Here is a 12,934-nt window from a genome sequence, read left to right as displayed (position 1 = left end):
TTCTTATCCTTGTTTTTACTGGAGGAATAGTCCTGACCATTAAATGGAAATTGTTATAGTCTATAAAGCATAATCGAATGCAACTGCCATTAAAGTCTTGCAAATGTAGTCTGGCATTGCAGGGAAGTAAGCTGACTTAAATTACTGCACTTGGTTTCACTTCTGTAGATTGGGAAAAATCATTTGTGAATTAAAATTTGCACATGAAAAATGAGTTGTATAGTAGTTTCAGGGTGCTATTTATCTGAAAGTATTGTCACTATATAACTGGGTAGGGAAGCCAGTGTACTTATTTAGCACACTTACAGAAACCCAAAAGCAAAAATAAATACTGTTTTTGTTAGACCTGAGGATAAAATAGATACAAGAAGAAATAAATGCAAGGAATGTTCTGGCTGGATACATTACGAATTTTTATTTCCCTTGTGAGAAATTGATAAACCTGGTTACCTTTATATATAAAGATAGAAATGGATATATGCAAATTGCTTATCATTCCTTAAAACCTAATTAAATTAAAATTATATTAAAGACCCTTTATATATTTAAGTGTTTTACGTCTGAGATGAGCAAAATCAAACATACAATATGTCAACAAATATACCAGATCTAAGTAATGATTAAATTGGGTGTCAGTGTTTTGGTTATGCTAATAAAACAAATACGTTGTATATCATTTAGATGTTAATGTAGGAATGAGATTATGAAATATTTTTTTAAATTCTCCAGTTAAAATGAAGTGGCATCCTTTATGGGTTTTTTTGCATAGAGATCCCCACTCTCTGGATTTCTGCATGCACCTCCTCATGCACCGTGGAAGTCATTGAAATGCGGATTTAGGGAAAGCTTAGACATTCATCTCAGCATTTCTGGTTGTGCACCAAATGGCCCCTTTCAAATGATGTTAGTAATATTTTCCCTGTTTTCCATCCTTGGGCCCTGCCACCAGAAGCAGTGGAGGGAGATTGCAGGTGTCTATCTGACTGACTTTATTAATAAGATTTTTCCAAAGGCTGTGAATGCAGAAAACTATGGCTACTCTTGGTGAAGCGTATATATCAAGCCTTACCTGGTGCTGTCTGATTAGTTCCAAACTAATTTTCACAGTTACTTATTTTCCTAATATATCAGTCTCCCCTTGAAAGCTTTTCTTTTTTCCTAGTTGATTTTGTAGTTTAAAAAGAGGTGGGGTGATTTTCACCCTGTCTTATGCCTAACATTGATTTTTGAGGTCCATCCTCACTGTATCTTTGAGCTTCTGTAATCTCCATTATTTCTGTGTCTTTCTAGTCCTAAATGAGGATTTCTCATATCAATGCAGTTACTAAAAGGATTGACTATGTTTCTGCTTGCAGCATTCTTTCAAGAGAATTCTATTGCTGCAGGACATAAAGTGCATAGAGGTGAATTTTCTGTTTTCCAATTAATGGAATAAGCCAGGCTCTCTAAATTTTGCAAGTCTTGATGCCTGAGTTTAACTTGCAGACATTAGAGTAGTTCAAGAACATGCTAATACCCTTAAATTCCATTAAATACACTTGTCTGAATAAGATTGACAGGAAAAGCTTTTTTCCTCCAGAGTGAGAATCTGTGGAGGATCCATGTATAGAAAAAAACATTACTTTATAAATAAATAAATTTATATTAAGTAAATTTAAGCCACTCAACTTGAGTTCAGTGAAATTGGAATGAGGAGACCCATACATTTTCATATGTGGAACTGTACAGTTCTGAGTGCAAACATCAATGCAAGCAGGTGTGTAAGCAATCTAGAAATTTACATTTCAATGTCTCCCGAGGTCCATGAGGAGGCACATCCAGAAAATGTGTTCTCACACATGATTATCCAGAGTTGTGTGGATCTGTGGAGGAGACTATTTGGAAACTTTATTTGATGGTAAGTAACCCCTACATAAAATTGAATTCAGCTCCATTATGTTCTGGTCTGCAGGGGTGTCTTAGCATCTACAGTGTGTAGATAGTTCTTTTGATTATTTTGGGGATGGTTTTTTGAGCAAGGGTGAGCCAAAATCCCAGAATAGTATGCACAGGTATTCTGATCCCAGAAACATTCAAATTACAAAATTGGTAGGGGTCCTTATTCTTGGCTGCGGCTGTTGTAATAACAATGGAGGAACAAGGAGAGAGAGAGGCTGTGGAGATAACAAGAGGGTGGTTTCCATGGCTATTGAATGCAAATGTTTTATCACACTTTGATTGGTTAAGCTGCAATGCTGTTTCTTTTTTTTCATTTGGGGGAGTAGGGGCACAAAAAATGCTATTACAAATATACACGTCTGTAAACTGAAACACCTGTTGAGAGATAAGTAATGGTTCTCATGGGAATCAGATAAACTGAAAATTATACATTTGCACGCACAAACTGGTTGACATTTGGGTAATGAAAACTTCTTGTTTTACTTTGAAGTAAGCAAAGTCTACTAAATAATTTTACAGATATTCTGTGCAAACTGTATTTTCTCAGCAAAATTCCTCTGCTACATAATATTTAGGTGCATAATGGATATTTTCTTAATCTGGTCTAGGCTGCTTTTTTTTTAAATTAAAATCTCAGCTTATTGTTGATTTTTGATATGTGATCTGAGAAAACACTGTTCATCTCAAGCACTTTAAAAAAAGAAACAAAACCATGTATCTAAATTGTTAAATAGGAAGTATGGGCTTTAAACTCTTGCTGAGTTTGGAATCATTTGTAAAATGAGTGTAATGCTTTAGTAGTAGAATAATGCACTTTATTTTCTCATGAGATAGAGATACATTTAGAGAAGTAAATGAATGGAATGTTCACCTAGCTGATGGATATCTACATACTTACAATGAATGCTGTGTCATAGATTGCATCCTGCCAGCTCTTTGGCGTGTGCATAAATCTGAAATTTAAATTTCCTTTTTGTTTCATTCCCACATTATCTTTGTTTAACTTTAGAATTGATGCTTTTAAAGATGGCCTAATTGATTATACTCTTATATGTTAAAGCTAAGTACTAGTAAATGCTGAGTTACCTAGATAAATACTCTAATACATCTTGCTTTATTCTTAAGACTGTATGTATATATACACACACACATATATATACACACACACACACGTTTTCATTTGTGTTCCATGTCAGTTGGCAAGGGACGAAACTGAAACTGCCTTCTGCTATTTTAGTATCTCTCACTGAATGAATGAAGTTGTTTTGGTTGTTTTTTTTTTTTTTTTTTTTTTTTTATTTTATTCATGTGCATAAACAGCAGAAGTACAATTGTTGGCTGGTCTGTTTTTTCCTCTCATTTTGTAAAGTCGAAAAATCCACACATATGCACTGATGAAACTGAAAGTACCAAAAATATTACAATTAACTTTATTTTTCTTAAAAGGTTCATTCTATAAGAGATTTTAATATCTCCAAGTAACTGCTCTTAAGAGAAAATAATTTTACAGCCAACTTTGTATTTTACCCAGGTTGTTGATATTCACTCTTAAAAGTGAACATAAAAATTTAAATGTTGTTTCAGTTTATTTCTGCTTCATGCTCTAAACTGATATAATTTGTAATTATACAGGAGGTGCTGCATGTTGCAGGAGTGGAAATGCAGTTAACAGCTGCTGTTTCATTTTTGACTGTTCTGCAAGAGGAGTCGGTGTCCATTCATACATATTCACACTCCTTCCTACACATCATTCTTCAGAACCTGGAACACAGAGATGCAGGTCAGGGCTGCACAACTATGCTGATGACTTATTACTTCTATGTTTTGTTTCCTTAGTAACTGTACCATACTGTGTAAAGCAGTGAGTGCAGTCACTGTGACTTTGTATATATAGACTTGCATGAATGAAAAGATTTTTTCATGCTGACCAATTACATACTGATATTTAAATGTAATTCTGATTGAAGCAAAGAAAAACACTTTGTCTGAAGGGCTAAATCCCAAAGTTGTTACTAAGTCCAAGCTTCTACTGAAGTACCAGAGTTCTGTGGCTGATAAAATAGAGGGAGAATGGTTGATGTTTCTTCTATAATTATTAGGTTTTTTTTAACTACTTTGACACTATTTTTACGATATAAAGAAAGAAGGGCCTATTGTAAAACTAGAAATTTTCAGTGGGCATAAGAAAAGAATATGCTTCTAAATGAGGGAAATTGTCTTTTCAAAACAAACAGGATAATTATTCTCCTCTACTGGAATTCAAAAGGTAAAAGAAATGGGGACAGAATTTGCTTCTCACCTATCCTGCTTCTTAATGAGTGTTTGAAGTCTTGAATGTTAATTTAGTGGCTTTTAGATATATAGCTCCTTGAAGAGATGAGTTTAAAAAATGAGAACTAATTTTGTAAAACTGATGTGTGTTTTGTTATACTGATTATATGTACAACATAACATATAACCCATTTCTTTCTAACAGGTGTCAGCAATGCATGGCTAGAAACTCTTCTTGCTGTAATAGAAGCTTTACCAAAAGAGACTATCAGACATGAGGTAATAATATTCTCCCACTTATGCTAACATCAAATTAAGAATATTTTGTAAGATTGTAGTTCCCTGCAAGTCTCATTCACGTTAGTAAGATTTGTGACAGTTCTATGCCTGTGCAAACAGTAATGCTTGTGGAACATACTGTAACAGAGGAATGTGCTAGAAGGTGAGACAGGTAGGTCACCTTAAAAAATTTTAGTATTCTTCAGCAAATAAAGACTATTTACTGTAACACTTCCACTGCACTTAGTATTCTCAGTAACATGTTTTCATGTATCCTGTTTTGATTTACAGGATAGTATCTCATTCTGTGTCTTCATGAAAGAACTACATTTTGTTTGCTGTGGGACTAAAATTCTGATTTCTGCTAAATGGGACTGAATGCTAGAGATCCATTTCCTTGTGTTTCCAATTTCAGTTGTTCTTGATGTACCAAAAACCTAATGCCCTGCAAACACTCTTCATTTTTCACTGTGTAGCTCAAGAAAGAGGAGGGAAATCTGTCACTAAGTCATAATGTCACTCCCCTTTAACTCAGCCAATTTATTCAGTTTTGTTTTGAATATTCATATTTCATTGTTAAGTTTAAAAGCTTTGCAACAGGCATATTTTACTGTGTTTATAATTTAAAACATTATGGAGTTTTAAATATATTATTGTTTGTGTAGTATGAAAATACTTATTAAAATTAGTGGGTAATTGAAATCCAGCACTGTTTAAAAAATAAACTTCTAAAGGGTGAAAAGTTAGGTTGGAAAAAAAAAGAGGAATTATCCTAGTCACTTCCAAAATCTAATTGTAATTTAATTTTAAAGATGCCATTTAAACAAGATGGAGTTTCTCCCCTGATTTGTCTCTAGGAACACAATTGTAAGTTTCCACAAAAATTTGTTTTGGGAAGATCACAACTGATAAAGCAGTGTTGATTCAGTAGCTATACAGAAACCTGAATCTGAAAGGGAGCCTTTTATGTTACTTGAAGGATCTTTGTATCAGAACACTTGGAATATTCTAGTTGTTAATTATTTTTGTAAGTAAAAATCATAGGACAGTCATCGATTTCAAGGACACAAGGAAAGGTGTGTGTGTCAGACCAAAGGTCAGCCTAACTCAGTATCCTCTCTCTGGCAATGGCCACTTCATGGGAGAGACTGTGTCTAGGTCAGTAATTGGAGTTAGTATTACTAGGCATGGTGTGTTTGCTGTCATAGTTCAAAGACCAAATAAGTAATATACAATTAACTCATGATATGTTTCTTTATGCAGTGTTATAGTTAGAAGCATACTTTACGTACTAATTCTAGTCTGGGTGATCTATTTGTCCTTACAGTGGTAAGATTCTCTTACCTCAAAATATCAGCTGGTAACAGAAGGAGAAAAATGCTTTATAGAATTTTGTTGGACTTTCCTGCCCTGTATATTATCCTTCTGTGGAGCTCTGCAGAAGAGATTGAGTGAGGAACTGTGGCAGACTACAGGACTCTCTGTAATGTTCCTCTTGGCCTGGCACCTGGATTTCTGTGATTATTTCCAGGCAAAAAATAATATATCTAAATATGTTATTCCGCAGGCCTTTCTTAGTTTGTTTCTGGCACCATAGAGGTGATCCAACAAATGACAGAAGCACTCCAATAAAGATGCAGGTTTTCTGCATCTGTATGGAAATGAAACCTCTTCCCTACAGATCCCTGAAGTATGCATAATCCAGAGGGATCATTGCCTCAAAACTTTACGTCAGAAGTGGTGTTTCCTGGGAAAACTTAGGAGAAAGAACCTCAGAGAGGCTTCATTTTCCTTTCTCTGCGTTTTTTTTTTTTTTCCCTTGTGCAGGAATATATTTAATAACTTTTGTGAAAATTACCAGCTAATTGCTATAAATATTCATATACAACTTAGTCTCAAAATAAAGACACAAGCAGACAGATGTAAAACTGTGGCTGTGATGTGAATCCTAAACTGCTGTTTGGGCCAAGATATGGATTTAATATGCTATAATTAGCATTGAATATTAAAACCAGATTTCCAATAGACTGTTAATGTACATAGGCATTGTTATTGTTAGTGCTGATTAATTCCATGAAAGGGATAGATGACATTTGGGATATGTTTTTCTAGATTTTTTTTTTTTTTTAAGAAAGGGAATGCATTATTTACTGCTCACATTTCTTCTGTTCACATTTCTTCTCTTTTCTTTCATATAGATCCTGAATCCACTTGTTTCCAAAGCACAGCTTTCTCAAACACTTCAGTCCCGCTTAGTTAGTTGTAAAATCATGGGAAAATTAGCTAACAAATTTGAAGCTCATGTGTAAGTAGACTGCACATATATTTTCATTCCACAGTATATACCAGTATTTCTCTGTTAGTGGGCAAAAGTTACTATAAGAAAAGTAGACTTTACTGCAAAAATTAAATGCTTTCTTTTTACAGATCTCTTTATCTGGATAGTAATTAATAATTAAAAAAATGTTCATTATGTAAGTAGCATATTCAGACTTGCTGATGTTCATCATTTTTCTTACTAGGGAGTAAGGCAAACAGTGGATTTGTCTGCAATTTACAGAGACAAAATACAACTTCATCACCTTTAGAGTTTCTTGTCATAAAGAGAAGAATCCTGTTCCTAACTTTTTATTTGTCTAACCAAATTTAACACGTAGATATATTTTGTTTCTATCCTTAATTATATGGAGATGTATCAGGAGCCACTGTTGTTGCCTGATATTACCCAGCTCTTAGACTCAGTGTCTGGATTTGGACAGTGGTGCAGAAGAGGGAAGCAATGATGAAAGTAAATCTAAATAACTTATCTGCTCAAAGCAGTTGGTGTGGTGCAGCGTTTGGACAGTTTAGCCAGTGTTATGATATTAGGGCCATTTCACCAAATGTGTTTCCTGTCCAGGCAATTGGCCACATGATTTTGCATTACAAAAGAAATCCAGTGAGGGCTACTAAATGCACAGAAACCGTGCCTAGCTGAGGAATTCTGCTCTAATAATGATTTTGATCTGCCCCAAAATGCAAGAATTCAGCATAACAGAAAAGATGAACAACAGGATGATATGACAAGACATGTAGGAATAAATTTCTTTAAATTATGATTTTATTCTTCAATAAAAAAGAACTAGAAGCAACCAAAAGGAAACTATCTACACCTTCATTTGCTCTGTAGACTACACTTGTTGGACATGCAAAAGTTAATAAGCATGGTAAAGTAGTATTTTTTGAGAATGTTACTAAAGCCTTCAAATCTTTGTCTTCAAAATTCGTAGAATTCTGGCAGAATCACAAATGCTTTTATTTATTTGATGTTGCATTCTCATGAAAATCAAGTGAATTTCCGGATCACCTGGAATCTTATGAGAAATTTTATAAGAGTGTTAGCCATAATAAGTTCAAATAATCATACTTTCTTTTGTTGGGTTTCTTTAGTATGATTCCTTGGTGTTCAGAAATAGGAAACCCCTCATTTCAGTGAACAGATGGTAGCACCATTTCTGTACAGAAGCTACATGTTAAGAAGGTAGCTGAGAATTTTCTGGGACATCTTGATGCTCTGGCAGAGGGCTCTGAGTGCAGTTCAGAGGGCTGAAAAGAGACCTGGATCCACAGGTTTAGAATGTGGCAAGCTGAGTAAGATGCATGACACACTCATTCCCCTTGCAGGAGGGGTCTTGGTGTAGGCTCAGGAGATGTGTCTGGCTGCAAGAGTAGGCCATATATAAGCATATCTTCACATCCTTCTTCAGAAAGGCAGCATTTTTCCTCATAAAATTTATACTATAATTAAAAACCTTTCTTTTGTATTTCACATGGCTCCCAGGTTATTTTATAGAGTATTGAAAGTCCCAACCTTGGAATAGAACATTAGTTTTTCTACCCTCTGTTCCAACAGCTAGTTAAAAACAAGTCTTTTTTGGAACTAGTCTCTACTTCAGAGTATTCTAAAATGCCAAACTCCCAAGACTTTGTACAATTTTTGAAACTTGAGGCCAAATTTTGCTCTAAGAAGTAAACTAATTTTCACTGGGATGAGTGGAGGCTGTGCAAGCTGGCTTGAAAATTTGCTTGTCTGTGGCTTCGTATTATTTCTCTGGAGTTTTGCAACAACATAAGGATTTGGATAGAGATATTTTATGAATACTCATGACAGCATCTTGGGCAGTGAAAGGAAACACAATGGCTGATTCTGCCAAGTTGTAGTATGTGTTTTTACTTAAATAGAATTCAAGTATCTGCCATTGATTTAACATGAATACTTGGGTGTACTTGCATAAAGACTTTGCAGTACTGAAGCTTTTAATCTTAAATTCTTTTTCTATTTTCTTCCCAAATATCTCTTTGGTGATATATGCATACCAAAGATGAGGTATTAAAGACAATTAACTGGGATTTGCACTTCCATTTATATAATTCTTTATATTCTTACAGTGGCTGTTCAAAAATTGTACTGAAGATGGTTATTAAATGAGGACAGCATCTCTAAGCCTACCTACTATTTTTGTAGCTTAAAATAATAATAGATGAAATATGAGCAAATTATAATGACTGTAAATAATCCATTTTCTGTTTCTTTATAGCACACATTTATGTCTGATGTACAGTATTCTTTTATAATTGCAAATTCTCAGAAAAATCACTTACCATGTGTGATAAATTAATTAAAAAAACCCCCTGCCATTAGAAGTAATATATGGGTAAAATTTGAGTACTACAGAGTGGATTTTATATATTCTTGTTCTGTATAGTAATAAAAAATATTCACCTTTTTAGTATTAAAAGAGAGATTCTTCCTTTGGTAAAATCACTGTGCCAGGATGTGGAATATGAAGTTAGAACTTGCATGTGTCGGCAACTGGAACATATAGCTCAAGGAGTAGGGTGAGTACAATTTGCATAACTGCTTCTAAATGCAAAATCTTTCTCCGAAATATTTAATGGTAACCTAAAAACTCCTTTTAAGGTTTCTAACTTAATTCATGTGTACTCAGTAATGAATTTGGAGTGTACAGATGTGTTCTTAGGAATTGGCTGTTGGCAGTTGGCTTTTTTCCATTCTCAGATTTTTGTTTCTCTCTGATAGTAAAATTGCTGAACCATACAAACAACAGTTTTTTGTAAATAATGAGTTCATCTATAGCTTCTTGAAATCATCTTAATTATCCATTCATGTCATTGGGCTCATTTAAAAATGGAAGAGGATTATGGCAAGTATTAGCAGTTTCTGATAATTACTGTGCAGTTTTTTGCGAAAGGCGAAACGTGTTTTGTAAGCAAATTTCAGTTCAGTATCAACTTTTACTCTAAGCATGAAGACCTTCAATATTTCACATATAAGAATAGAAAAAGTCTGGAACTTTTATTTTAATAAATAGAACGTGTTAACTAGCCACACAGTATTGGTCTCTGAATGAACAAATATTTTAAAATTCCAGGTCTGTCCACCTGTTATTGTGTCAGGAAGAAAAAAAAAGCAGTAACTTCTCTTACAGACTTGAAGAAATTACCAAGTAAGGTTCCCTGCCCTGTCTTATACAGCAGGGATAGATTAGGTCTTAAGAGTCCCTCTGGCTTTTAAAATTGTGAATTTATGAGCAAATTCAAGGAAGAGGCTGAAACTGAAATGTAATTTGAAAGAAATGGTAAATATGCACTTCAGTTTGTTAGTACTGGTGTTTGTGGAAAAGCTGCCTTCCTGTGGCTGTGGAATGATTTATTTTTTTTAATGGAGAATTATGTTGTGGTTTAGATTCTGAGTTATTTAATACAAACAAAACCAAAACACCAGAAATTCCTGAAGCAATGCAATTTACCTCTCAGCCGTGGAGTACTGGAAAAGTCTATGTTCAGGCAGTATTTTAGCTTACTCAGATACAGGGAATGAATATTCACAGCAAGAACTAAGCATTACTGCCATGTGCTTAATTTAACTTTGTTTTGGTAAGGTCATGCAGGATAGTAATTTCTAGATTCCTAGATAAACTTGTCTTTATTGCATAGAAAATAATTTTATATATGTGCTTTAGGTACCTCTTCTGCAAGGTCCTTGTCCTGCAAAAATTCAGAGGATGTGAATAATGTGAAAACACAATATTACTCATCTCAGTAAAGTTACTAATTTGTTTTTGTACTTATTATCTTTTACAACAAAACATAGGTTAGCATGGTAAATAATTTTGACATTTTCCATACTGAATGGCTTTGAATTTAAAAGAACTCGTGATTACAAAAAAGAAAGGTAGTATTTGTTGATATTGTTGATATTTAAAACTGAAAACTTAACACTTATTTTACTAAACTGAATTACTGAATAATTTGAGCTTGCATTTATTTTTACTGTGTGCATGTATCTCATGTATCTTTATGTATCTTAAAATTGAATTCTGTTTAATGGGAGATTAAAAATGAGTGAAAGAGAGGGTTCTGTTTACCATCAGGGAGAGATCAGGTGTTGGGCTTTTTTCCATAACAACTAAGTTTTGAAGGGAGGGATGTATCTGTCATATTAGTTTGAAGATTTTTGATACCACCAAAATGGAAATCCACAGAAACATATTTGCAAAGCATTTTTTTCCCTTTCTTTTTTTTTTTTTCCCCTGACTTCTGGGTCTTGATTTAGGATGTAGTCCTGCCCTTCTCTCCCCTGACCCTTCCTATGCCGTATGTTTTTGTCTATCTCAATCACCTTCCTTCCTCTTCTCTCATTTGTTATTGTTCAATCCCATGAGATTTTTTGGTGTCTTATTTGAGATACTGTCTGCATTTCCATGGATTCCTATAACCTTCTCAGTTAACCTCTGCTTATAGCCAAGAGCTGAGAAGTAATCATATGAATTTGGCTTTGAAAATGATTTGTGACACATAATACAGCAAAAAAATTTTTTTAAGAAATAGTGTAAGTATGTTATTCTGAGTAAAATAACTCTTATCTAGGGCATACATATAGTTAGTGAATATTCTTTTCAGATATTACTGAAACATTTTTTATGTTTTAAAAATGTACAGCTGCACAGATTTCCTTGCCTTGTGGCTCAGTCTGTTGAGAAGCAGAAAACGGTTTTGGTGGTAGCCTTTAGGAAGCACTCACAGTTTGTGTGAATTTGCTTTCAGCAGTTTTATTTTACATTTAAGATAGGTATATGTACAGCCAGGTATTCATATAAGAACTAAATGTATGCATTTGTGTCGTTTTCCTCACTCGTCCTCCAAAGGCTGTTTAAGTTCAACATATACTAAGGAGTGTGAAAGAAGAAGCAAAAAAGTTGTTTTCATTTGTAACAAGGTGGCTATATCTTATACTAATAAGTGACCATTTTGGAAAGGAAGTAAAATTTTCTTCATTCTGTTTAATGTCTTTAAAATGAACTAAATTGCATTTATTATACCTGGGGGCTAAGTCTTAAAATAAGATAGGTGTTATGCAGTGGCAAATGACAGTATTACTGGCAATTTACCCATAGTTAGAATAGTGGTTTAATAGGGCTAAATATATAGTCATCAATTAGTGGTCCGTTTGGTATATTTTTCTTTAATTCTTTCCTCCCCAACTTTTATTTTTAGCGTTAATGTATCCATATACACTGTTTTCTCTCTGAGGTTTTTGCTTGGGTCCCTTCCCAATGATTTAGATGCTTTAATCTTTAATCTCATAAGAAATAGTGAACGGTCGGTATTTTCAGTATGTAAACTATTACAGTGTTTCATGCTGAGGATGAACAGGTAGTAGGAAAATAAAGACAATTAAGTAAACAGAAATAAGCACATTTTTAGGTAAATGTTGAGGGCATGATGTGACAACAGTCCCAATGCTTATTTTTACTATTTAGTGATGTTTCCACTAAATTCTCTCATGTCATTTTCTCATAATTTTATATGAATGATTAATCATCTGTTTGGAAGTATACTGTTAAGCTACATCTTGATTTGCTGGTAACAATAATAAACTCTGTAAGGTGTAAATCACTTTGATTCTGATTATAAACATTTGAAAGTATTATTGTGCATATTGATTTACAAAAGGGACAGCTGTTACTTGTTTAGTCTGATTGGAAGGGGTATTTTGGGTGTTTTTATTTCAGTAAAAATCTGTCATCCTGGAGGTTGTGATTAGTTCTGTATTAAAAACTTTGATTGAAATGACAGAGTCTAAATTCTTCATACACAGTTGCTCAAAGTGTCAAACATAGTTTTGATTTTGTCGTCTTGGTTAATGATCACGTAGTGTAACTTTATCAGAGTGTTTCCCTGCAGTTTTATGTTTTGGGCAGTATAAACGTTGAGGGCCAGATCCCTGGCTATTATAAATTGCTGAGGTCTCATTCTTGAGATGTGGTGTTTACAACAGCTTTCACTAAGTAATGAGCAGACCAAGAGCTCGTACATGAGAACAGGACTAAGTGGGCTTCTAACTCAAATGCAGACAAATTCAAATACTAGAAATCTTGACTAC

At 34.0% G+C, this 12,934-nt stretch overlaps 1 protein-coding gene across 8 annotated transcripts in view; it reads left to right on the top strand.

Moving 5' to 3' along the window:
- PPP4R4 (protein phosphatase 4 regulatory subunit 4) overlaps positions 1-12,934 on the top strand; it is a 104,285-nt gene that overhangs the window by 29,493 nt on the left and 61,858 nt on the right. For 7 of the 8 annotated variants that reach the window (XR_014228699.1, XR_014228700.1, XR_014228701.1 and 4 more), the window contains exons 4-7: positions 3,571-3,718; positions 4,415-4,488; positions 6,687-6,793; positions 9,259-9,366. Coding sequence is in view for 4 of the 8 variants with exons in the window: in XM_082316800.1 (XP_082172926.1) it covers positions 3,571-3,718; positions 4,415-4,488; positions 6,687-6,793; positions 9,259-9,366 (437 nt within the window). In the remaining 4 variants the exon portion in view is untranslated. Of the gene's footprint in view, positions 1-1,810; positions 1,898-3,570; positions 3,719-4,414; positions 4,489-6,686; positions 6,794-9,258; positions 9,367-12,934 lie in introns of those variants that run through there. The other variant, XM_082316802.1, reaches the window with a different exon arrangement.

Source organism: Platalea leucorodia (assembly GCF_965183815.1).
Source record: "Platalea leucorodia genome assembly, chromosome: 7".
Classification (NCBI taxonomy): domain Eukaryota; kingdom Metazoa; phylum Chordata; class Aves; order Pelecaniformes; family Threskiornithidae; genus Platalea; species Platalea leucorodia.
This window is presented reverse-complemented; position numbering and strand designations above follow the sequence as displayed.